At 39.2% G+C, this 25,933-nt stretch overlaps 1 protein-coding gene across 1 annotated transcript; it reads left to right on the top strand.

The window, feature by feature from the left end:
• The first annotated feature begins 463 nt into the window (after positions 1–463).
• Positions 464–25,309, top strand: arap3 (ArfGAP with RhoGAP domain, ankyrin repeat and PH domain 3). The gene is made up of 34 exons (XM_026917511.3): positions 464–622; positions 10,369–11,392; positions 11,501–11,544; positions 11,658–11,731; positions 11,810–11,877; positions 12,460–12,699; positions 12,981–13,050; positions 13,359–13,479; positions 13,719–13,903; positions 14,072–14,178; positions 14,551–14,750; positions 15,138–15,223; positions 15,520–15,702; positions 16,879–17,011; positions 17,232–17,336; positions 17,620–17,776; positions 18,077–18,179; positions 18,269–18,467; positions 18,572–18,635; positions 18,746–18,909; positions 19,479–19,691; positions 19,805–19,910; positions 20,040–20,187; positions 20,576–20,644; positions 20,743–20,817; positions 21,015–21,132; positions 21,331–21,459; positions 21,641–21,777; positions 21,894–21,976; positions 22,072–22,107; positions 22,245–22,308; positions 22,452–22,595; positions 22,712–22,750; positions 23,924–25,309. Exons 2-34 carry the CDS (start codon positions 10,443–10,445, stop codon positions 24,290–24,292), a joined length of 4,983 nt encoding a protein of 1,660 aa, XP_026773312.3. The 5' UTR covers positions 464–622; positions 10,369–10,442; the 3' UTR covers positions 24,293–25,309.
• The last annotated feature ends 624 nt before the right edge of the window (positions 25,310–25,933 follow it).

Raw genomic sequence — 25,933 nt, 5'->3', positions numbered from 1 at the left:
TTTTGTTTTTAGAAGCAAACAGCAAAACCTGACCATTATCTCTTGTTTGAGATGAAATATTTTGTCCTATTACCACTGTAACTGCACTAATATTGTCACCCTGTGATATCAGCACAGCAGACAACCACTGATTTCTCACAGGAAGAACAGAAATACAGCACCAGCCAACACATTAACACTGGAATCTCTAGGCACATCACAAATATTACAATACAAACATTTTTAATGTGTTTCAGGGTGGAGTTTTCCTTTAAAGTCTGGTCACCAAACTGGACAGAAACAAATCAAATACTTGTTTTAAACCCAAATCCATTAAATCAGTACTGAAAACTCCATATGATAACATATAAATGGAACGTTTGGATCATTCAGGGCAATTTAATCTTACATCCGCATTAACTGTGCTAGTTATAGTGGAGACTGAGAGGGCAACTGGCGCATGCGCACTTCGCTGTGGAGCGCGCGAGCTAACAGCGACTTGTCGCCTCACTGACAGAGTTTTGAGGAACAGCAGCCGACGGGACGTGAGATTCGTTTCTGCAGAGCGACTTTACTTACTGGATTTTTGTCGCGTTCTACACAAGCTCAGCTCTGAAAATGTAAACCTGGCAAAGAAAATAAGGTAAGGAAGAAGAAACAACTCTTTGGAAGTCGTATTTACAATGACAACAGGCGAAAGTGAGATAACTGGAGCTTTGAGAAGCTGGTGTTTTGATAGTGTTCCGCGCGCGAGTGTTTGATAAAGAGCTACTGTTCCTGTCCTGCTTTTTTAACCCCAAATCAGAGCTCTTCTCACAGTACTGACATTAATATGCGAGTTTATCTTGCACTTTTATCTTTAATACTAATTATAGAAATGTATAGAAATGCTTTAGACAGTTGCTCATGTGATAAAGATTGGACTATTTAGTTGTTATAAGTTATTGCTTGAAATCCACTGAAACAGATTAAAAGCAAAGGTAGTAAAATGACAAGAATTGACTTCAAGGGACATCATTAATCAGGCCCAACATCAACTTACAGCATATACACATATCTTTTCACTCTAAAGTCTTAGAAAAAAGTCAGACTCAGGTAACTCACTGCTCATTATAAACACTGTCTGGATAATAATGATTTATAAACCACTCCATTGTGAAATGCAAGTTCCTGTTTGTCTGCACTGCAAATACAAAAAGCATGGAGTACTTTACAGAAGCAGAGTAAGTTCTGTTGACTAGGCTGTCTCTTGGTCTACAGTTTGGTGTGTAATTCTCCCAGAGCTCAGTGGGAACTGAGGGATGAGAAATGTTTTCAGATCCTGCAGAGATACGACTCTCACAATGGATCACTGCAACGTTTCGCCCATGATAAGGGTCTCTGTGGAACGAACAGACCTGTTGGTCTCAGTGGGGGGAAAAAAAACCTTTAAAACCTTAGCCCAAAGAATCTAATCATTTTCTGTCATCTTGATTTGTGCTTGAATGCCTTGTTTGCGACATGCCACAACAAGAGTTTGTGTCATGGTGCGTTCCTGGTACAAGCACAGTTAGATTTAAACAGTGGAAGCATTTTCTTTGTTTAATATCATATTGTAAATGCTGTTTAGTCTGTGGGACTTTAGAGCACCCAAACTGGAGGCATCAGAAGCTGCTGTTTAATTTCTACACTGTCTTTTAAAGGGTTTACAGTGGAGGGCTTGGTAGCATGTTATGATGTGTTGCCACACTCATAAACTCTGTGTTTTGACAAGTTAACTGCAAAGTCTTGAACCAGGGTGTCAGTGGTTTCAATAAATTCCTGTTTGAGAACCTGTTCCTTAGAAATGTGTTGCAAGGGTAGGGTTCAGATGAAATACCAGTCTAATAACATAATAAGGCAGTCTGATGCTGTTGGTGTTTCTTTGTACCAGTATAGGCAATACATACAAACAAACAGTTTTAGGTCAACAACTAAATGTTTAATTATAAATCATTATGAATAACGTATGTAGAATAATGAAGTGTTTATTTTTTAATGACCAAAAAACTATAAAAAACAAGTGTTTCAAGAACATCTGTAAACCCATACCCTTATTAAAATGACAGGATCTATCAATATGCAAAATGCCACCATGTCCTCCAAGGAGCTAACCAGCTAGTTAACTGCTTGTAAACTAAATGTAACTGCTAAAGTTAAACATAAATTTTTTTACAGGTAGACATGAGCAGGGACACATTAAACCACCAGCTATCAGGGCTATAGCCCAGGGCCGCACCCCTCAGGGGGGCCACTACATAACAACATAATATAAGCCGAAACTGTATTGTCATTGAAATAATATGATTTTTTAAATTAATAACTGAGGGCGAATATGAAATGAATGAAGAAAAACGCATATTTAACTCATTGTGGATAGCATTGACATCTTACAGCTGCAGGCTCCAGGTTCGATCCTAAAGCTCGGGTTTGTGTGGAGTTTTGCATGTTCTCTTTGTGTCTGTTTGGGTTTCCTCCAGGTTCTCCGGTTTTCCCTCCAAAAAAACATGCCAGTAGGTGGATTGTCTATGCTGTATTGTTCCTAGGTATGAATGAGTGTGTGAATGTGTGTATGCATGGTGCATTGCATTGGTCTGGCGCACCTTCCAGGGTGTATTCCCACCTCATTCACATTGTTCCCAAGGTAGGCTCTGAATCCGAAGTGACCCTGACCAGGATAAAGTGGTTACTGAAGTTGTATTGATGAAGGGACATATTCAACTCATTTTATTTGTAAACTTATCTTATTTTAAACGCGATATTACACAACCCAATAATTTTAGTCCTCTTAGTAAACCACAGGCTAATGATATTGTACTTTGACAGGTTTTTTGTATTCTAAGTGACATGAAGGAGGTTTGAGACTGGGGCAAGAAGAAGGAAAACGTCACCTCAATTATTTAACTTTAATGTCAATGGAATATGACCTACTGCAATCAGTAATGACTTCACATATTTGATTGAGGAGCTTGTTTCAAAGAAATGAAGGAAGGCTGGTTTTCAATAGTTAATGTAACTTTTTTCCTTGGGTTTTATCCTGGTGAAATTGTTTTAATGACAGATTTAGAGTTGTGTAGCTTACAATATGGTGGTCAGTGTAAGATGAGTGACTGTGTTTGCTCTGTTTCTACTGCTATAATGCTTCTTTGCTACTGTGCTGTGTGTGCTAGCTTTGTGTTAGCTGATAAATAGGATAACTTCTATTTTATTGTCCCAAACTGAAATGACAGTTTGTTGGATGCTCAAATTATACACATACACACAAGTTCACATAATTAAGAGTTTTTTTTTTAGATTTTAAATACTTTGTACCCTGCATCTTAAAGATCAAACATTTGTTTAAAATGATCTTTAAAAATGTGAAGCTAAAAAACCTGAAGCTTTCAACCCATGAATATTTCATAATATATTACCGATATTTAGGAGTCAGGCTTTTAAAGTTAATGTTATTCTTGTGTTATGCATTCATATCCACACACAGTGGGTTTTACCGCAAGAATGCACAAATCCTTTTTTTTTAAGTTCATGAAGATTTGAACCCATCACTGATCCTCAATATCCATCAAACCCCAGTGGCATGACACTCCTGGTTTGAAGTGTGCTGTGAAAAATCTTCCCAAGCCACTATTTTTAGAAGCGGTTTTCTTTCACTTCCTGTCAGCATTGTACTGTTTAAACAACATTATATAATCATATGAGAAGTTACTTTTGGCTTGTAATTATGTTTTGATGGGGACATCCTTCAATTAGTAGTGCAGGTCACTAGAGTGTGTGTGGACAGAATGTAGATACTTGAACTACTGTATTAAAAAAGAACAGTAAAAAGCTTGAGCTTATTTCCAATAAGAGAAATGAATGGAAGTAAGCATGTTATCTAAGTATGAGTAGCAGCCTGTAACACTTATTCTGTATCGGGATTATGTATTCTGTACCAATACCACTTTTCAATCTAAAGTGTCAAACTTGAAATATGTTTAACTGAAAGTTTTGTTCATGATTTTGGAAACGACCTGAATTTCTCCATATTGAACATCTTTATCTAATTAGGATATGTCCCACAATGCATGTCTATTTATGTCCCTCTGCTGATTTTCTTTTATTTAGTCATTAAAATGAAACACATGCTTTAAACATTGGCTATTTTAATATTCAACAGTGAAAATATTTGATAGTTTGAGGCCTTGTAGAAACTTTTTGGTGTATGACCTTGTCTGAACATTAGACTTAGGGTTTTTTGTGGAACTTTTTACACACATTTTTCTTCCTTTTTAGCAGACTGCTGGCCGGATCTTTTTGGCAGAATCTTGTGTAAGAGTGAAAGCAGAGTATATTCAATTCAGTGTAACGATCAGAGTGACATGGCTGAGCAAAAGGCTAGCATATTACCACACACAAGTGTGTTCTGTCATCTCAGCAGCGCTGCTTTGGCCGGATCTGAACAATGACATATTGTGCCGCACAATAGTGCTTCACTGTTATTTATACACACCCCCAGCACCCTGCATCCCAAATGCCTCCTTCAGTCCTCCGTTTCAGCGACAGCTTTGGAGTCTACAGCTTCCACTAATTGTTCCCACTGGAAGCCCTGCGATGTTTGAATAGGATGTGCAAGAGGAAGATGTTTATGGATGTTTTTCTTCTTTTGGTTACTTCAGCACTGACAAGGCAGCTTCAGGTTATATAGGGTATGCCATGTGAAGCATGTGAGCTTGACTCATTGTTAATACAGAGGAAGAGAATGCTGTGATTTATTTCACGTCTGTCTGTCACTGGAATACTGGAGTGTATGTCTTTACTGAGCGTTTAGTGAAGTGTACTGCAAAGTAGCGTCACTCAGATTATGTCTATACAACTGTGTTCCCAGTTAGGACTACAAAATATTGTGTGTGGTGACATATTACAACATTTTGATTAAACACAATAGCAAGCAACATGGAATGGTCATTTGCAGATGACATAGTTAAAGTTTTGCCATGATGCTGTGGTACATAAATATCTCTGCAGCTATGGAATTAATATTATTAGCATTAAAATTACATGAATATTTAAAAAGACATGATGAATTGATTAGACATCTGTTAAGACAGTTTTCCCAACCTAAGTAAATGTTAATCATTACTAAGTTATTTATTATCATACCCATTACCTGGCCATCAAAAAAAAATATTTTTCTAAATCTGTATTACCCAGAGCCTATCCTGCGAATACATTGGGTCCACCATAGTCCCAACCAAGATAAAGCAGTAACTGAATGAACAACTGAATATGTTATACTCTGTACTATTGTTTCTGCAGGACATTTTCCTGATTTGATAAAACACTGAATGGAATTAAATAAGAATACAGTTAAATCTGCAAAATGCTCTATTGCAATTAAACTGCTATGTGTTGCACTTGTGTTATGCCTTGTAGTATATTAACAGCTCTTTGGTAAACCCTTGATGTGTTGTGGTTAAAGATTAACCTGCTTTATTTTGACCAAAATTTCCATTTGTTGGCTGTCATGAATGGTCTGATTCTTTTCAACTCCCACAGAAATACTGATCTGGAATACTGATACCAGTATTTCAAAGACCAATTATGCAGTAAGGATGAACAAATTACAGACGGATGGCAAAGTAAAGAAAAACAACATGAAGTGCCTCAGTAAGGTGTTGGGCCACCCTGAGCCACCAGTTTTAATGCACCTTGGCTTAGATTCTCTGGAACTCTACTGGAGGGATGACTACCATTCTTCCAAAAGATATTTCCTCAAATGGTGTGTTGATGATGGGGGTGGAGAGTGTCTAATATATCAGTACAAAATCTCCCATAAATGTTAAGTTGGGAGCTGGTGACTGTGAAGGCCATAGCATAGGATTTACATCATTTTCACACTCATCAAACAATTCAGAGAGCACTCATATCCTGTGGAAAGGGATATTGTCATCCTGGAAGAGACCACCCCCATCAGGATAGAAATGTTTCATATAGGATAAAGGTGATCAGTCAGAATAACTTTGTATTCATTTGCAATGAGTCTTGGCTAGAAAGATAAATCTTTGCCATTTAAGTATTTGATATAGCTGGCAAAAATTCCATTCACTCTTTTGATAAGGCGAATAATTACAGAGACAGTGGCACAGTGTGCATTTTTCTCATTGTCTGTGCATAAATTAGAGACCAGGTAAAACCAACGCTCATTTCAGAGCAAAGTAATAAACTGTTTTAAAAGATTGCAGATTTTAGAATTTGTACTCAGCCCTTTAATTTCAAGCACTGCAGTTAAACTGAAGACAGCATTATCAGTCATACGCAAATTATTTTCCTGCTCATGTGCTGTGCTGTGATAAGATGCTATTTATAAACAGACATGTGTAACTTGCGAAGAAAAGGGAAGAATCTGTGTATGGAGATATGGAGCTATAGCCAGGCCTTTCATTATTGCTTAAACTCAGAGTGAGTATCTATGTCTGAATAAAGGGCTCTTATTACGTATGGTACAGTGGCTTTAATTTGCAAAAGAATGATGGTTGTTTAAAAGAGGGGGCTTTTTGCATTTCACAGATTATTAATCTGACATTGCACACCACAATGTAAAGAGCTGTTACACACTAAAAAAAAAAAATCTTGTGTTAAGTGACAGTTCAATGCTACATGCAGTAGTCTCTCTTAGCACTTCAGTTCATGCTTGTGTATGTTTTAGTGTTATACTGGATCTGATTTGGAGATAATTGCTCACCTCTTTAAAATTAAAACAGCTTCAAACTTTTTGCCATGTTAAATTTATGAAGCTGGCTTGCAGTTGCAACAATGCTTTTTAATGTTCTTGATGCGAACTCTTACAGTTATTTTAAGGTTGCTCTCTCTGTTACATGTTTTTCATGTGTTTTAACATGAGGCCATCATTAATTTTTTTTATTAAGTTTTTCTAGAAATTGTCTGGTTTCGTTATTAGTGTGCAATAACACATTGTAATTGTCATGCCCTCTCTATAGCATTAGGGTGTGTTGATTCCCAGTGTGGCCTCACATCAGGGCGTTATCTCTATTTCTCTGTAGCGGGAGAGGACGGGCTTGGCCTCTTTGAGGGACAGCTGTATCCTGTGTTTTCCGCAATGCTGAGAGAAACCAGATTGCCTATTAAGATAAACATGGGTGGGTCAAGAGGAGAATGTTTCATCAGGATCCAATTTGAGTGTTTATCCTCTAGTAAATCAAAATATCAAATGGTATTTGGTGTTTACGGCCATTACACGGAAAGGTCTTGGTGGGAGGTGTGAAGATGGTGAGTTAGAATCAGCCAGGTCTTATATGCAGCATACAGATCATAACCACCAACTTTAAGACCCTTAACAACATTGATGCCAACTTATCATTGATTGTGCATAAATGTGTGATGGTACACCTGGTACAGAATCTCTCTTTTCTTATCCTTTTTTGTAGGACTATTGAAATTCAAAAGTGCCTCACTGCAACATCAGAGATGTTCTTTGACTTAAGTTAAATATACTGGCACTGTTTATGGCAACTATAGACAGCATTAATTTGCAACGTATTAAATAAACACTATGCACAATACCTTCTTTTAGTGTAACATCTGAACATATAACTAAAACCAAAGGCTGAGTACGGTAATGTGCTCACCAGGCAGAAGTTGTGGTTTTGGTTTTTATTTATGTGACGTTGTTCCTTCTTACACACTGGTGGTCTGCACCTCAAACACATTTTCCACTGCCTTTGTATAGAAGTGCTCGCTGGGCATGCAGGCCTGATATTAGAAGGAGATATTTCTGTTGACAAATGGACACAACATGTGGCCTAGTCCTAACAGGCCTGGGCTGTGATTCAGCTGTATGATGTGGTAAAGGTTTGGTGAATGGACACTACAGGAAATCATGTGACTGTCTGGTTCATGCTCTAGTGGCTGAAAGTCATCAGACCTTCTCAGGAACTAAGACTCTTTGCACCTAACCACTTTTGATCTGGATAAATTCCTTTCAGCAGTCGTTTACTGAGAAGTATCTATTTTCACTTCAATCCTGGAGCATATTTCTCAGTTTGTAGTGTAGTTAACATGAAAAGGGCACCACGTGTATGACTGATATGTGCCTGTGATGACATCCTTGCAGAAGGGAAACTTTTTCATTGCTAGTAAGACAGAAATAAGACAACACCCTGCCAGTGGCTTTTCCCAGGTCAGGTTTTATCTGCCTGCTTCATGAGCTTCCGGCCTCCTTGCTCTGCGCGGGATCCGGTGTATCAATATTCCAGAGCCAAAGGTTAGCGTCCAGAGTGCAGACAAAGGAAACCTAGGATATGACTCATGGCCCTTTTCAACAGCCTCCTACCGTCTGCTTTCTCACTCACGCAGTGCTGTCCAGTAGTACAGAAAATCTATCCCATAAAATGTGTTTTTGTAACTGTTACTGAAGTTGAACTTCTCATTTGGGATTCATTCAAAAGTCATGCACCTTTGTTTGGAGTATGACACATCTGATGGGGGTTCAAGGCCTCCACCATTGGATTAGAGAGAACACGACCACTGTTGAGATGACTGTTGACAACTCAACCTCTTGGCTGAGATGGAATACATATGCTCTGTTTTTTTCCCTGCTCATGGTTGGCATTGTGCCACCTATCCAACCTTGGGATTCTTCTTAGGGTTGTGTTCTCAAGCACCAACAACCTTTGGAATACAGAAGTCGGGAGAGTATCTCTCCATACGCCTGAGCCCATTCAGATTGTTTGTAGGAAGTGTTTGCACAGGGGGCCTTTTGGAGTCATGCCTTCCTCATCACATAGCCTTTTCCCACCCATTGCAAAGCCTCTTCCTGAATAGCCCTGGTAGAGTTTCTCTCAAATGCCCTGTTGTATAATGATTAGGCTTGTGAAATATAAAAATGTAATCATCCTTACGTGATATTACACTGCAAAGATACCCGGTAATATTTACTGCAATTATATTACCAGACCTGCCAACCTTTACACATTTTGCATAGGAGCAATTTAACATCTGATTATGCTAGTATGAAGTATCACTCAAAATATACCAAAAGAGCAGTCATTTCCTCTCTCCCCCCAAAATGGCGGATGGGTCAGTTGACACATGAATCTGGAATGATTTGAGAGGGCGTTTCAACCTCTCTGTTGTTAACAGAAACTGCCTGGAGCCCCCACCCCCTTGCACTCATCTCACATGCCCTTGACTTGGACTCATGGGATGGGCTCACTTTCTGGCAAAGTAAATAGAGGATGTTTGATTTCATTGATGTGAAGCACAAGCTGTCAAAGTATGTTTGACATATACATTAGATTACATTACATATACAAGTAGGATGTATAGTTATTATTAGTTAACTATATTTATCAGGAATGCCATTGAAAATTTTCAGTGGAAAATGGTTAGAAAGACAAAAAACGTTGAAGATTTTTATGCTAATACACTGGTGATAATCATTCACCATTTTCAGCATTTTCACACTGTTTGTGTTTTTTTTTTTTTTTTTTCTCTCCAGCAACTCAAAGTCCAGCAACAGAATGGTCAAAATGTTGGCCATGTGGACAATAGACAACTATTTCTAAAAAGATGCTATTAAAAAATCTATTGGTTTTTTTTTTTTTTTTTTTTTAAATACTGTTTACTGCATGATACTGTGGAATCACCTAAAAATCCACCATCCAGGTGATTTTTTTGAGATTGCCACTGCCCACAAGCAGTTCCTGACTGCCCAACTGATGATATCTCCTCCAGTATTCTCCTTAAAACTGGCCTGGTAAAAATTCTTGTTTTCCTGTCTTTTTTTGGTTCTGGACAAGTAAATTGTTTATCATGATTTTTTTAAAGTGGTAAATTGTGAGCAGGGAAAAATCAACAGCGCACACAAGTCTAATTATGATTTTTTGTTTTTAAATGTCCTAACAGCACTCTTTCTATAAAGGGACTTGCCTGAAAACAGGACAAAACAGCAAAAGTCATTTGTGGTTTAACAGTTATTCAGTACTTATCTGGGTTTGTATAAAAAAAATTTCTTACATGCGCCACTCAGACTAGCCATTTACAAGATGCTCCTTTGTTTGAGAAATGACATCAGTCTTTATTCTTAAATAGCGGGTTTAAGAGGTCTTTAAGAAGGACCTCATCTAAATGCCATAGTGATGCATGATCTCAGTCTGAAGAAAAATGTCTGTGTCATGTGATACATATTGCAGTTTATTTGCACTAGAACCATTGGGCACTAATGGACATTAATGTTTAAAACATACTCTGCAAGTAAATGAAAGCACATTTGCCAGGGTAGCAGTTCTCACATTACTACAAATTAAGGATGGTATTGTATAGTAAAGGCACACAAACACTAATGGACTGTTTTTTTTTTTTTTCCATTCTTAGATGAGGAACTGGCATCCTCATCCCCTCTTGGCCAATGTTTCTGCTGCTTTGCATGCAGGCTAATACCATAGCCCATGTACACTATGGCAACAATTGATGCAGCCTCAGATGCACAAGACCTGTTGGCTTCCATTCACCTTGAGAAATATCTGAACCACTTCAGACAGGCAGGCTTTCTGCTGGCCCGGGACTTTTGTCATGTGGACAATGCTGCTCTTAACAGACTTGGAGTGACTGCCACCGGCCACAGGAAGCGGATCCTCAAACTGGTCGAGCACATTCAGCTGATCTGCCAGCATCATAGGAAGGACACTGTATTGGACCGCTGTAACTCAGAGTCAGCCATTCATGAAGTGACTCCTGATGAGCATCTTTCACCTCAAGGAAATGCAGACATATCTTCTAAAGCGCTTCACAACAGCTCGGCACCAAATATGTCTGCACTTGTAAAACGCTCCCACTCAGAGCGTAGTGCTACCATTGTGAAGCCGGTCCCAAAACCCAGAACTGTCTTTAACAAACAGAGGGTGAAGCAGCCTTCTCTATCAGCACAACAGGAAGTGCAGCTCTGCAGAAGGTCCTCCCAGGAGTCTGCCTGTTCTGCTATTCTGGAAGGTTCTTCTTCTGAGCTACCTAGCTTAACCTCGATAGGCCTGAAACAAAGTTTGAATGAAAAGCAGTTAAATAAAAGTATCTCATCCCCAGACATTAGTGGGCCACTACCTCCAGTACCCCCAAGAATCAACCGTGGGGTTCCCCCACCCACAGTCAGGGGAATGTCAAGCCAAGCCAGGCAAAGCACCCCTCCACTGCCCCCTTTACCTGACTCCCCTTCCAGTTATCAGTGTTCTCCTTTCACCAGTGTGCCTGGTTCTCCTCCTAGCCCCCCATGCTCTGGCCTAGAGATGGTCTCCAATGAAATCTACAGTGGCACTTTACCTGGCACTCCACCCACTATCTGGAGCCGCTCTATACCTTTGCCCCCGCCACGCCAAGAGCTCAACACATCTACTGACAGCAATAGGTAGGCTTATTGGCATCACTGTTACAATTATTATTTTGCTCTTCTCCCAGTGCAATCATTTTATGATTCAGGTTTCAAGTGCTAACCCTCGTATTTGTATGTCTACAGCACTTTAAACCACACCTCATCAGAACTGTCTAAACGTACATTTGGTATGTTCATTAGATTTCCCACCATAGTTAATATGTCATAAATGCATAGTTCTCTTTCTGTCCATGTTACATATTCATTGTGCAGTAATAAGTACCAGTTTTGTTTAACATAGCTCCTTCTGAGGACCAAGATGAAATGATTAGTCCATACTGTGAAACTGTTTTCCATGGCAAGTGGCAAAATGAGGTGAGTGTAGAGAACAAGCAGATGATAAAGGAAATGACATGGTGCTGCTGAAACTATTTAATCTTTTTTTTTAATAAGGATGAAAGGTCTCCCAAAAGTGGGGATAGGACTGGAACCAAAGATGATAAGCCAGGAGATGATCATAGGTAAGAAGTTTCTTGTGAGTTTCATGACAGTGCAAAAAGGACTGTATCAAATAAAATTGACAGTTTATAAGCTGTTATATAAGCTGCCAGAGTAACAAACACTTTCTACTGATTAATTTTAAAGCATTCACAGATAATTAATTTCAACTCCTTAATGTGAATAAGGATTCATTCATATCAATACTGGTATTTGGTCTGATTCCATGCTCATTTTACTTGTACTCAGAAAAGATGCTGCAATACCAACATCTGATATCATGAAACCATGTTACCTAAGCCTAGTGTACATTGTCGATTGAACAGACGACATGAAGTGACAGTGATCTGGAAGTATTTCATGACTGAAGATGGCAATCGAAGCAAAACAAACTGCAAACAGTGCATAAATGAAGCTAAATAAAATGTTCAGTTTTGTGATTAATGCTAAGTAGGTTGCCCATCTCATCGTCGTTTTAAAACGAGTACCAAAAAACATGTACTTATACTCATGCATTTGTGTCCCAGGCTGTTCTGTATTCTGCTGAGTAACGAACTACATTTAGATTATTTACACATAACTGCCTGTTGTTGCTGCCTCTCCAGGCATCAGAGCCAGTCCGGACTCAAGCGGCAGTCTCGTGGGAGTCCTGGTGACTCCCCAGGCTACAGCACAGTTGGCGAGCCCACCCCTGCCTCACGCTCCTTCTCTCTGCCTCCACACAGCCATTACCCCAGTGAAATGGATGAGGACCAATTCATCTCCCCTTATGCTAGTTTCACCTCATTGTCTGAGAGGCCCGTACCCATCCTCTGTGGCTGGTTGGACAAACTCTCCCCCCAAGGGTATGCCCTGTCTGGGCTCCTGCTCTCCTCTTGTCTCTGCATTTCCTCCCTTATCGAGGGTTGTCTCTGCCTCCTGTCCATCTTTTCCTGCCGGTTTGTCTAGACCTTATTAACCTTTCCAGAAGCCTTTATTTCCTCTTTTTCCTTTACATTTTTTATTAGCATTTATAGAATTACTGTGTATTTTTTCACTGTGAAAGTTGCCACACAAAGTAGTCTGTTGTTTCAGTGTTTGCTTTCTTTGCCTGGACCCAGCTAATATCTTCGCTTATTGGTTTTAGGAATTACGTGTTCCAGAAGCGCTATGTAAAGTTTGATGGAAAAAATCTGATGTACTATGGCAGTGAAAAGGTATGTTGCATACCAAAGTCGTGATTTTGTCACACTGAAAAATGTTTTATATAACTAAATATTTTATAGATGTGTAATAAAGTGCAGTGTAACAATGAGATCAGTATAATCAAAACCTTTTGGAAGGATCAGGCTTCATCTGTGTGTGGACAATGTTCCTAAATGATAAAGTACTAGTATCTGACACTTAAATAACCTGGGAAATCCCTAATTCAGTGGAAAAAACTTTGTTTCCTGACTTTTATTTTTTTGAAGGTTTGAATGTTGTCATTCCCTGCACAAATGGCTTTCCTCTATATCTTTCCCAGGACACATACCCAAAAGGTGTGATTCCTCTTGGTGCTATACAAATGGCCAGAGCAGCCAAAGACAACAAATTTGAAGTTGTGACGAATCACAGGACATTTGTTTTCCGTGCAGACAATGAAGGTAAACACATCATCCTCAAGGCTATCTTCCTTTTCCTCTAATAGACAGTGTACATAACGCAGGAAATCCCTCCTTCGTACTTCTGTTTGGGGCATGTAACACCTTTTATACCACCACTGCAATCCTGTGTGAAGCAAGACTGGCTTAGAAACATGCATGTTGAGGAGGTTAATGGTTGTTTCTTTTTCTGCTGTGTTCACAAAATTCTTTGGATGTGGCTCTGTCATCACTCTTCACAGCGCAGAGGAGTAAGTGGTGCAGTGTGCTGCAGGAGTGGGTGAAAGAGCAGATGGTGTTTGGCCGGCCACGTTTTGGCCCGGGCAACCACTGCCAGAAGAATGGCTTCTTAGAGCTTAAAGGGATAAAGTCAAAGATCTATGCTGCAATTATAACTGAGCAGATTTGGCTGTATAAGAATGAGCAGGTGATTTACAATTCATCACATTTTTCATTGCAACTTTGAACCCAGTGAAGGCACATGTTGTTCTACTCTGTTTCCTTCCTGAAAAAGTTGCTCAAACGCTGTAGAAAATGGCTTGCCGAGGTTGATGTCATCTTCAGTAGCCTAACTTTGTGATTGACCTTTTTTCAGTGTTTTAAGAATGGCATTGGAATCACTGTAATTGAGGCCAGAGGCGCTACAATCCGAGATGGAAAGAACAAAAGCTTTGACCTCATAACTCCTTACAAGGCCTTCAGGTAAATTCTCACCATTGCACGTTTCAATAGCGTCTTTTAGGGCTGTTCCTTTTAATGTTCCTTTTATAGTCACAATTAAAATAAAAAATTAAAAGAGGACAGATTGTAGATTCTGTACTGTAGTGTTTTACAGTATCTTAGGATAACTTGCAACAATACTGGGAAATAAGCATAAACCCATATTGAGTTTAACATCAAGGATACCCAGATAAACACAGTGTAGTGATTATTGCTCCAAGACTGGGAAGATTGAAGTAATATAGTGGAATGTATATATCTAAAGAGTATTTCAGCCTAAAGCGTGCATTCAGCCAATAAATAAACCAAAGTGAACTGGTTTTGTAGTGGTAGTTGACCTTCTTGTCCCTGTAGCTTCACGGCTGAGTCAGAGCGGGAGAAACGGGAGTGGATGGAAGCTCTGCAGGAGTCAATAGCTGAGACGCTCTCCGATTACGAGGTGGCTGAGAAAATCTGGTCTAACCGCTCCAACAGGGTGTGTGCAGACTGCAAAGCTATCAATCCTGACTGGGCCTCCATCAATCTCTGTGTGGTCATTTGCAAGAACTGCGCAGGTATGTCAAGCTGATGGCATGCCTCCAAATCCAAGGTGTCTTATCAACCTAAGGGATTGTCTGACACTGCCTTATTGTCTTACTAATTACCGAGTATGTCATTATAATTCTGTGCAGTCATTAGGTGGCGTGCAAATGTGAAGTTGCTTTTCATATTTGGCATCATGCTGTAGCATCATGTAACACAGTGGTTAGCCAGTGTAGTGGCTTGGAAAATTGACATTGGTTTTGAGAGCTCTAGATTGTTTATCCCAGTTGGTCCTCTGTGTCAAACACTAAAGATAAGAGGTGGCTTGGAGGCAGCATATTGGGAAGCCACTGCAGGCAAACAGAGTGAATGGAGCGTGGTGAGTGGTGTGATGACTCTTTTGTTGTGTCTGCCTGCAGGCCAGCACAGAGGACTGGGCACAATGGTGTCCAAAGTGCAGAGTCTGAAACTGGACACCAGTGTTTGGAGCAATGAGATCGTTCAGGTGGGGGTTGCAGGCAGAGGACACGGGTCATGACACTGGCCTTTGCCTTTGAAGTTCTTTGCATGCTTCCTCTGTAGAGAATTTCCCAGACTTTTAAAAATTTGTTTTTAAATGACACCAACAAACATTTATACTTGCTTCTTGCTTAAACAGTAATCTCACTAGAGAGTTAATTCAGTTCCAAAAATTTGTTAACAGAGAATGGAGTGTTTACTGACGTGGCACGTGCAGTATATATTCTGTACCTGTAAGTCTGAGAACCTGCAATGAAGTTTGCGCATATGTATATGTTTTAGCTCTTCATAATGCTGGGTAATGACAGAGCCAATGAGTTCTGGGCTGCAAGGCTGCCAGCAGCTGATGAAATGGACTGTGATGCCTCTCCAGAACAGCGAAGGGAATTCATAACCCAGAAGTACAGAGAAGGACGTTTCCGCCACCCTCACCCCAGCTTTAGCACACAGGAAGAGTTACTTAAGGTGAGCAACAGACAGTGCGTAAAACTGAAGATTGAAGAAAAAAGATGCTGACAGTCTTACTAGTCAAGTTAAATGTCTTTTAGTAGTAGGTCTAGGTAACAGGACTTGTGTTTTAAGATAGTTCATCATGTATTCAAGTAGCTTCATTAGTTCTGATGAAAGGAGAAAATAGAGTAAGGAAAGTATACTTTTTAAGGAATACAAACAGTGTGTTTCTCAATCCACCACATCTGTAGTGTATGTGTAATTACCACAAACAATTTTGACAAGTGTCTCTTGTCGACATGAAGCACACTTATTATATGGAAGTTGTTGCTTTCCTTCACTCAGTATTTACAATATGCTATTTTATAACACAAATTTTAGTAGTCATTGCACTTTAACAATAAAAGACAGAATGTCTTAAACCTAATCTGTTTATGTATAGCTTAATTCAGTCATTCAGGACCATAACAATGCAATAAAAATTCAGTTAAGTAAGCAATGTAGTTTACTTATGCTTTCCTTAAAGGTTTTTTTTACCTGATTAAACAAGAACTGACCTTAATTTTTTTTATTTAACCACAAGATAAGTTGCATGACCTCACATTTTCTGAAAAGATGAATAAATAAATCTTTGGAGCTTAATTTACAAATGTATTTGACTGAAGAATTAAAGTAATGTTACACTGTGCAATAATATGCATTTCTCATAAATATTTATTTGCTGCTTAATAGCTAACCTTAAGTATTGAGTCAAAAGCCTTTCTTTTCTCACACACAACATGAAGATGATTGTATGTGGTAATGCTGTCGATGATTAGGTCAAAAACGCTGAGTATGTTGTTTCTGCTCTGACCTTTTGTGTTGCTCCAGTTAGTAGTCCTCCCTGTGAAGAACTCATTTCACACTGGGGCATTGAGGATGTTTTGCTTAAAATAGCCTGGCCATCCCTAGTATAATGCCAGTGGTCATGCCTTGACTGACTTGCATTATGCTTAGCCATTGCTCACATTTCCAGTCTAATCATTACATTGCTGTCTATACAGAATAAGATGAGGATGTGCTCTGAACTCCAAAATAAAATGACTAATAAATGTCCAGTGCTGAATGAAGGAATATTAGGAGGCTGGACTTGGAATGTCCTGTGACTGAACATGCTTTTTTATTGATGCTTTTTGGTGCTTGACCCTGCAGGCACTGTGCACAGCTGTGACTGAACAGAACCTCTTGAAGACAGTCACTCAGTTATTTGCAGAAGCAGAAGCGGCTCGACTCTCAGACTCTAATGGACATCTGTCTCTGCATTACTCTTACACTCAGGCTGCAGGTTCTCAGGATTCTCACAAACACACACTTCTGCAGACACATAACCACTTCCACTCCATCTTAACCACTAACTCTGCAACTCCCCCACATCCGCCACATCAATATTGTAAAATCATATATTTCACTAATCATTCTCAACATGTCATTTCAGAATTTATCAGCATGCACATCCCACAGTGGTGGTAATCTGCACTTCTACATTCAGTTCTGTTTTGTTGCAGATTCTAGTGTGTATGATGAGATCATGCAGCCCGTCCTGTATTCTGGCTACCTCTACAAGTCAGGCTCCATGAACAAAGGCACTTTATCCCGCAGAACCAGGGAAGGTAGGCGACAATGTGGCAAACAAAGCAGCTGGCAGAAGTTTAGGAGCAGAATGTGCTTCTTCAGAAGATGACAGAAAAAAGGGCCTTTCAGGGCTTACTTCAGTGACAAGCGTATGATTTGAATGTATATAGACATCTTGCTGAGCAATGGTCTGAGCTGCCAGTGTTTATGCACTGTATAATAACATATGCACTTTAATATTATTTAGTAGATTTTATTGGTATGCTTTACCATCAGATGTACCACTCAATGGCCATCTCTGTGCTGCATTTATTTTTTCAGATTTCCAAAAGTACTGGTGCTCGGTGGAGAAGTCTCTTCTGTTTTATGAGTCTGACAGGTGCCATGAACCCAGCATGAAGATAGAGGTCAAAGACATCATTTGTTTAGGAGTTAGCAGGCCAGACTCATGTACCAACAACAATGGCTTCATTGACAGGTATACAGCAAAAATGTCTATAGCATTCACATCCAAAATACCATTAAATCAATATATGAAAATGGACATACAGTGATCCGACAAAAATCTGACTTCGTCAGACGTACACAAACATTAGCCAATGAATAACCGAACATTCTGAAGTCTCCACATTACCTTATACACCCATTAATTATAAAAGGTTTTTCATATTTGTAAATATATAAGTAAACCTCTTATAGTAAACCTCATACAGTATTTACTGAGTGCATGGAGCAACAGGATTCAGGTCAAAACCTGTCCTTTTTCTCTCTGTTTTAGGTTCCGATACACTTTTGAACTCTACCTAACATCTGAAAAGCTTGTCCAGTTTGGCTTAGAAACTCCAGATGCACTACACAGTTGGGCAAAAGCTATTGGAAAGGTAAACATGAAAAAACATCAAAGTGTACACCTTGCATAAGACCTTAAGCATGTCAGCTGAGGGTTTCTGAAGAGCTCTTGTCTATTCAGGCCACCACGCCTCTGAGCTGCCACTGCTTACTGGCGAGGGAGTTTGAGCGTGTGGGCATGTTGCGCTATAAAGCCATGCTGGACCCGCGGGAGTGGAAAGAGGGCTTCTTTGTTCTGCAAAAGTCCAACCTCTTCATTTGCCCTGGAAATGATGGAGCTGCCGAGGACATTATTAACCTGAAACGCCTGCAGGAACTCAGTGAGTCTCTCAAGCCCACTCTGTTTTAGCTGGTTTTGTTTTATGTTTTGTGCAGCTACCACAGGCTAATTTGTGGTTGTTTTTCTCTGTTCTAAATGTTAAAGGTATAGCATCAGAGACAGATAACCATGAAAAGAAAGACATTTTGGTTCTAGTGGAAAAAGGAAGGTGAGCTTTAACTTTGGAAATTTGTCGTGATTTATGAATTTATGAATCCAGGCAAGCAAATTGATTCACAGAAACATCTTGATCGAAATGATGCGTGTTTGTCTATTTAGGACTCTGCACCTGCAGGGCATGGGGCGTACAGACTTCTCTCTGTGGTATGCGGACATCCAGAAGGCAGCAGGAGGCAAAGCCAACACGCTGAAGGACCAACAGCTGAGCAGGAACGACATCCCCATCATTGTGGACAGCTGCATTGCATTTATTACACAGTATGGTGAGGACACAGAAACTGTACATATGAATGTATTCTTTCTTCAAATGCCAATCTGCATTAAATCGACTTACAAGGCTGAATTATGGCCAAGACTGGATTATTGCATAACATTTTAGCCTGTGAAAGCTAAACTGTATTAACTGTACTAAACTGCATTTTTCTGCTGACTATATGGTGGCTCTAATTTGTTTTGCCATTGTTCATGTTGCCATAGAAATGACAAAATTCGTGCTGTCAACTTGTAATAAATGTTTCCATAATTACTGGACTGACACACTGGTATTTGGATAAAAATACAATATGTACATTACACAGAAATTTATTTCACTGGTGTGGCTATGACCCTTTGTTATAGCATCGGAGGAAATTCTTATCACACAAAGAAAATATAATCTCGGTATATTTCCCCTGAGTTACTTTTTCTGTTCAGACCTCAAGTACTTAATGTTGAAAGAATGCACTACTCATGCTTTTCATTGGAAAGCTTTTGAAATTAACTGACTTTAAGATCTTTAAACCAAACTAAGTGTGCATCTGAAGATCCTTTGACAATTGTCTCATATTTCTAGGTCTGGGCCATGAAGGGATCTACAGGAAAAATGGAGCCAAGTCCAGAATCAAGCTTCTGATGGAGGAGTTCCGGAAAGATGCCCGCAACGTGAAACTCCGCATCGGAGACAATTTCATTGAGGATGTGACAGATGTGCTGAAGAGGTTCTTCCGCGAGATTGATGACCCCATATTCATGGCAGATCTGCACCCGTACTGGAAGGAGGCTGCCAGTCAGTAGTTTATCATGCTCATGTTTTTTAAATCATATTGCTCTACACACAACTGAATATCAGAGATATAAAATTTCACTGCATGCTGAGCTCCTCACTGATTTCATCTGCAGAGATATCTAATAAGACGCAGAGATTGGATAGATATAAAGAGCTCATCCGTGGTTTGCCGCGAGTCAATCGCACCACTTTGGCTGCTCTCATCAGTCACCTCTACAGGTTGGCTATTTCAAATTGTACTGTTTCAGACTTAAGCTGTAAGCATGCTGAACATTGATGGTTTGTAGATATCTCTATTTCTTTCTCTTCTTAAAAATATATTTTTCTCTGTATATTCCCTTCTCTCAGGGTACAGAAGTGTGCTGACCTGAACCAAATGTGCACGAAGAACCTGTCTCTGCTGTTTGCACCAAGCCTCTTTCAGACAGACGGGAAAGGAGAGCATGAAGTAAAGATCGTAGAGGACCTCATTGACAACTATCTCTATGTCTTTGATGTGAGTAGAAAAACTATGATCCAATGGTCTGTAATACTGTGGGACTCCCCATGACCTGATGTAACAGTTTTCAGTGTGTTGAAGCAGCCAGTGCTTAAGGCAGTAGAGTCAAAAAAAGACGGGGAAGAATCCCACAAACTAGTCTAACAACTAGGAAGCACACAGGCAGCCCTAAACTGGCACAGTGACTGTATTTGGGTAAATTGTATTCTTAGTCAACAAAATTGCTTCAAACAAATGACAATTACAGTGGAAGTGAACTTCATGTCATGCATGTCCTGTCATTTTCTTTGATCTTCTTTAATGTTGTCTGTGTACATTTCAGTTTTAATTCTGTGGATACCGATTACTTCATATTTATTTATGTTTATATTAATTTCTTTTAAAGATTGACGAGGAACACAAAACTCAGATTGAACTGGAAATCAGTCTCATCACAACCTGGAAGGACACACAGGTTCAATAATATTTCTGTCGCTCACCAACACCTTCTGAAATAAACCTATAAAAGTAGTATGCTTAGCCTTAATATGCCTTGTATGTTTTTGGATTCAGCTCTCTCAGGCAGGAGACCTGATTATTGAGGTCTATCTGGAGGAAAAAACACCAGACTGCTGCATCACTCTGAAAGTACGTACAGGTTTATGTGCAGTGTAGTTATGCCACTGTTTCATGTTGGAAGGCCTTAAAAATGTTTGTGTGAATTTGCTTTGTAGGTAAAAGATGCAGTTTCACATTATGACCACATGGTGGCACAAAGTCACTGTACAAGCCAACCAACTTCTGCTTCAGTCTGTGTGTTTATTTTGTAATCTGCCGGTCTGTAGGTTTCACCCACTATGTGTGCCGAGGAACTGACTAACCAGGTGCTGTATATGAGGAATATCCCTGCAGGTGAAAAGGATGTGTGGATGACCTTTGAAGCCATTGAGGATGGGGAGCTTGGTAAATAGATACATACCAGTCTGCTCAAGTAAAGGGCACTTTCAGCTTAAAACAAACTGAGTCAAACATTTGGAGAAGTTAATTGATATTATGCTGTATTCAATATGGGACAATAAATTAACACAAACCTTTGTAGTATTTCAGGACATTCTTTATAATTCTAATTGTTTTTGGGAAATATGTTGTTTTTAATTATAGAACGGCCTCTTCACCCAAAAGAGAAGGTTCTGGAACAAGCACTACAGTGGTGTACTATGGCTGATCCTAGTTCTGCATATTTGTTGGTAAAGAAGGTGCCCAGAGGAGAGGTGATTGATATCTTTACAGGTGATTTCATATGATTATTAATTTACTTGCAGTAATGCAGTTGCATAACATTAAATAAATATTTTCAGTAGAAAATGAAATCAGTAAAAGGCTAAACCACAGTAATTCCCAGACATATAAAACTACAATAAGTAATTGTATTCTATATGAAATTTTCTTTTTCTTCCTTTTGGGTTCAAAGCCTACAAGAGTGAAATTGTGAAGTTTGGGGTTCTGAAGTGCCGAGAGGAGACACCCAAACTTCTGCAAGGGACCAAATTCCAGGAGCGTCTGTTTCAAATCCAGGATCACAAGTTACTCTTAATGAAGGATAAGAAAGTATGTCTGCTTGTCATCAGCAGCTTTTCCACATTGTACTGAATTGGAAAAAAAATTGAACTGGAGAAATTGGAGGCCAGTGAATTAAAATGTTTTCTGTATTATAACTGTTGTAGAGCAACAAACCCGAAAAGGAGTGGCCACTAAAAACTATGAAGATTTACATTGGAATAAGAAAGAAGTTGAAAGCGCCAACAAAGTAAGATGATATTTTCTTGTTACATCTTCGTTACATGTTTCTTGATATATTTGTTTACAAATATGACATTCTCATTAACTCTTGTCAAATTGCAGATGGGGTTTCACTGTGATGATAGACAAACATCAAATGTAAGTATTTCTTTTGATTGAATGGTTCCAATGATCATTTACTTACTTGCATCAGCCTTATATAGAGCACAGATTATGGCTCATGTTGGTATGCTTGCATAATTAGTAGTAATCAGTAAGTTTCCTCACCCTGACAGGTATCTCAGTTGTTCCAGTGAAACAGAGCTTTGGGACTGGATCACCAGTCTCCTGAAAGCACAGGTATCACCCTTTACATGGGTATTGTTTCTTAGGTACTTGGATATCAGTTGCTAGGTAGAGTTCATTGGATATCATTTTGTAATTGCTCATTGGTAACTTGAAACTATCAGTACTTGGCTCATATAGTTTGATCCGTTTCTCAGAATGATGACTTGCGGCCTCCTGTGATGAGACGCCACTCCTCATCTGACATCTGCAAGCAGAAGTTTGGCACCATGCCCTTAGTTCCAATCCGCGGAGAAGAGAGCAACACCAACTCCACCATGCTTTCTGCTAATCAGACACTGGTAATGCAAATATATTTAGCTTCACAGTCTATCTGTGCTGACACCCACTAGTGCCAAATTTATTAACTCGTCCTTATGATATTATGCTCACCAGTTGTTATGTTGTGTGTTTGCAGAGGAAGCTTCATGATAGGAGGACACTATCAATGTACTTTGTGAGTATGTCTTTGATTTTATTATTCTGCCGCTTTCATGCAATTTGAACATTTCTTGAATTATGGCACACATGCAATTTCTCAGTTTAAAAAGTCAGTTTTGTAAGGCTTAGCCCTTTGTATATTTTTAAACCTGTTTTTGTATGTTGCTTGTTATGTCATTAGCTAAACCTATCAAATATCATCTCTCGTGGTACACACAGACTGTTTTGCCTTTGTAAAACAGTGTTTCCCTAATTGAGGAATTCCGTCAGATTTCCTCGACCCTCCCATTCCTGTTGGCAGCTGAGGTTTCCTGATACAACACCATCAGGATGTTGAGCTGACTCAGTGAAGATAACAGGATGCGCAGGGTGGAAGAATTGTTCCACTGCATTGTTATGTGACCGTAGCCTTGAGGGCAGGCTGGGGCCTCTGTCCAACACTCTTGTGTTTTGGAAATGGGGTGGAGGGGTAAGGGGGAATCATGTAGCCTCTGGTAGCTTCTGGTGATTCCTCAGCCTAAAGCATTTGCAAGCAAATTGTTTGCTGTCTTTTTTCTTTTGTCCTCAGTGTATTCAGCAATTATCTTGAGGTTGTCACTGTGATACTAAAACAATGGTTAAAATCAATGAAGGAAGTCTCATGAAATCACTTTAAATGCCAGTGAAGGCTGAATACTTTTCTTGAACGTACCAATGACCACAATAGAATCTGATAATTGGAGATAATCTTTTAGATAACCAATTGCTTTTGAGAACTCACCTAGGCGTGTTGTTAATCTAGGGTGTAGTCTCAGGTACTTTTCCTATTCAGATTATACTGTGGTAGGTGTTATACTCATAATGAGTCTGAATCCAGATACTACTATACTAAATAGAATGTAAAAATAATATGTGACCTGTGGTCAAAGTGGACAAATGTGCAGCTCGGGGGCCCAAGGAATAAATCCAACACTTCAGCTTTAAGTCATGAAAAAAATTGTTATGGACATAGGCCTGGGACAAAACCCACCAAAAATGTACATTATTTAAAAAAACTAATTGTGGACGGTGTTGGTATATGTCACGATACACATTTTTATGGAAATGCAAGGCAAAAACGACTAATGAATTTTAAATGTAAATTAACGGTTGGAGTCTTTCACAGCTGTAACATACTGTAACATACACAACTGCTTGGCTCTTTGTTCAGCCCATGAAGGTGCAGCAGGACTCATTGGAGGAACGGGATGAAAGCCCAGAGCCACTCTATGAGGAGGTTGGTGACTTTGGCCTGCAGGTGCTGAAGTCCTTGGAGAGCAGCTTTCTATCCACTGGCCATTCCAAGAGTCTAGAGGTGCCTCCGCGCTCCGAGAGCCTCGGCCAGGGGAAGAGCAGGTCACTGGAGCGCACGGTTGTCCCAAAGCTCACCCGTTCCATTGGGGGAGAGGGATCTCTGGACACGCTGATGCATGAAGCACCACGTGTCTCTTCAGAACGCAAATCCTGTAGTCCTTCAGAAGAACTGCTGTTACATGAGCTCTCAACGCTTTTTAAGAAACCAGAAGATGATGAACAGTGATCTGCTGAGAGCCTGACCTAAGATGCACTTCTGCTTAAAAGAGTGTTACATTTTTTTTAAAGGATTTTGGGCATGGCCGTTGGTTATATGGTTGTATTATTTTATATACATAGAAATTACCAGTATTATAAAGATTGGACATTTTGCTTCCTATTTCTAATATCTGTAATTCTTTTATTCACTTTGTATATAACTGGCATGTAATATCATATGGTATATGACCTGCTTGTGTTAACAAACCAAGACCAAACTGAAACATCTCAGTTTAGTTGTTCATAATTAAGCTTTTAAAACACACTGACTCAGCATCCTTCTGTTTTTTTTTTTAATTAGACTGCCAAATTCATTCATGATGTACATAAAATGAAGCCTTTATATAGCTGACTTTGGATACATATATCCCAATTAATCCAACAGACGTTGCTAAAACTGCTTTTCAAATATTTTCTTAAAATTACTTTATTTTAAATGGCAAATTAATTCATGTGTAGTGTACTTCTTTCACGTACAAGCTCTGGGACTTTTTTCACAAGTACAATTTGTTGTATTTATTAATTTATTAATGTGTCTTCCAGCATTTCTCAGCGTTCAGATATAGAAGGATTTAATGATGATGATATTTGAGCAGCTGATATCCAGCTTGACTCTGGGACAGTAGAGGGCAGTGTAAGATCAGCATATAACGGCTTGACAATCATGAAACGTATAATGCATTCTGCTTTTCTACAGAGATTTACTGATTTTGCACAGTAATCTTCAGGCTCTTTATTAAACATATTTATGCTACTGTATAATTGTAATATTACCTGTATTCAAGCACTTTTGTTTGACTGCCGTTCTTTGCTATGGGACATAACAATGTGCAGCTTACACAGTATTCTATGACTTATGGCAGGGTAACATACCACCAAACACTGTAAAGGTTGAGTACTAACTGCAAAATGTTTTGATTTTGCTGAATCTTTTACTGAAACTGAATGAGGATGTTGAAATATATGAGTGGATTTTGAAAATGAACTCAGTATGTTCCATAAAACAAAGACTGGCTGCTGCAAGGCATGCTCAATAGATAAAGTAAGGAAATAATTTACACATTTAAGCATGGATGGGGTACATTTCCTGCAATAACTCAAGATGCATAAAAAATATTTGCACATATGCAGTATTTGGGCTTGATATATAGTATCTTAGCCTTTTTTATTATAGCCCAAATTATTAGTGACATCAACTGCAAAATAGATTTTAGTTTTGCTACTGATTTGTACAGTGTTGGTAAGTAAATTTGCATGTCACACTGTTAGTTACGTGGTTTGTTACAAACTCGTAGAACCGCTTAGGACCTTGTAATACTCTTAATAGAATCTTATAAAACTCTTAGAACCTTATAATACAAAGGTCATAAAATGTAAGACTCATTTTTCTCACCATACGTTGGTGCCAAATGAAATATTCAACGTCTGCTATGAACGTTAAAAGTAGCATGACTTACATTTTACATGTATACACTTCCAAAAATAAATGTACCAAAGAGTACTTTTCCTAGTTGCTGGGGTGGTACCATCAAGGGTACATCTTTTGGGCATTCAGTATGTACAGTTGGGGTCACAGGTTTACATATGCTTTGCAGAGTTTTCAAATGTT

The sequence above is a fragment of the Pangasianodon hypophthalmus genome, chromosome 7 (assembly GCF_027358585.1).
Source record: "Pangasianodon hypophthalmus isolate fPanHyp1 chromosome 7, fPanHyp1.pri, whole genome shotgun sequence".
Lineage (NCBI taxonomy): Eukaryota > Metazoa > Chordata > Actinopteri > Siluriformes > Pangasiidae > Pangasianodon > Pangasianodon hypophthalmus.
Note: the sequence above shows the minus strand (reverse complement) of the source record. Positions and strands in the feature narration are given on the sequence as shown.

Excerpts from the sequence above, each read along its gene's own strand:
- arap3 (XM_026917511.3), top strand. The coding sequence starts at position 10,443 with ATGTACACTATGGCAACAATTGATGCAGCCTCAGATGCACAAGACCTG. Across the intron at positions 11,545-11,657 it reads ACTGTCTAAACGTACATTTG|CTCCTTCTGAGGACCAAGAT; the intron begins GTATGTTCATTA and ends TGTTTAACATAG. Across the intron at positions 14,751-15,137 it reads CATTTGCAAGAACTGCGCAG|GCCAGCACAGAGGACTGGGC; the intron begins GTATGTCAAGCT and ends GTCTGCCTGCAG.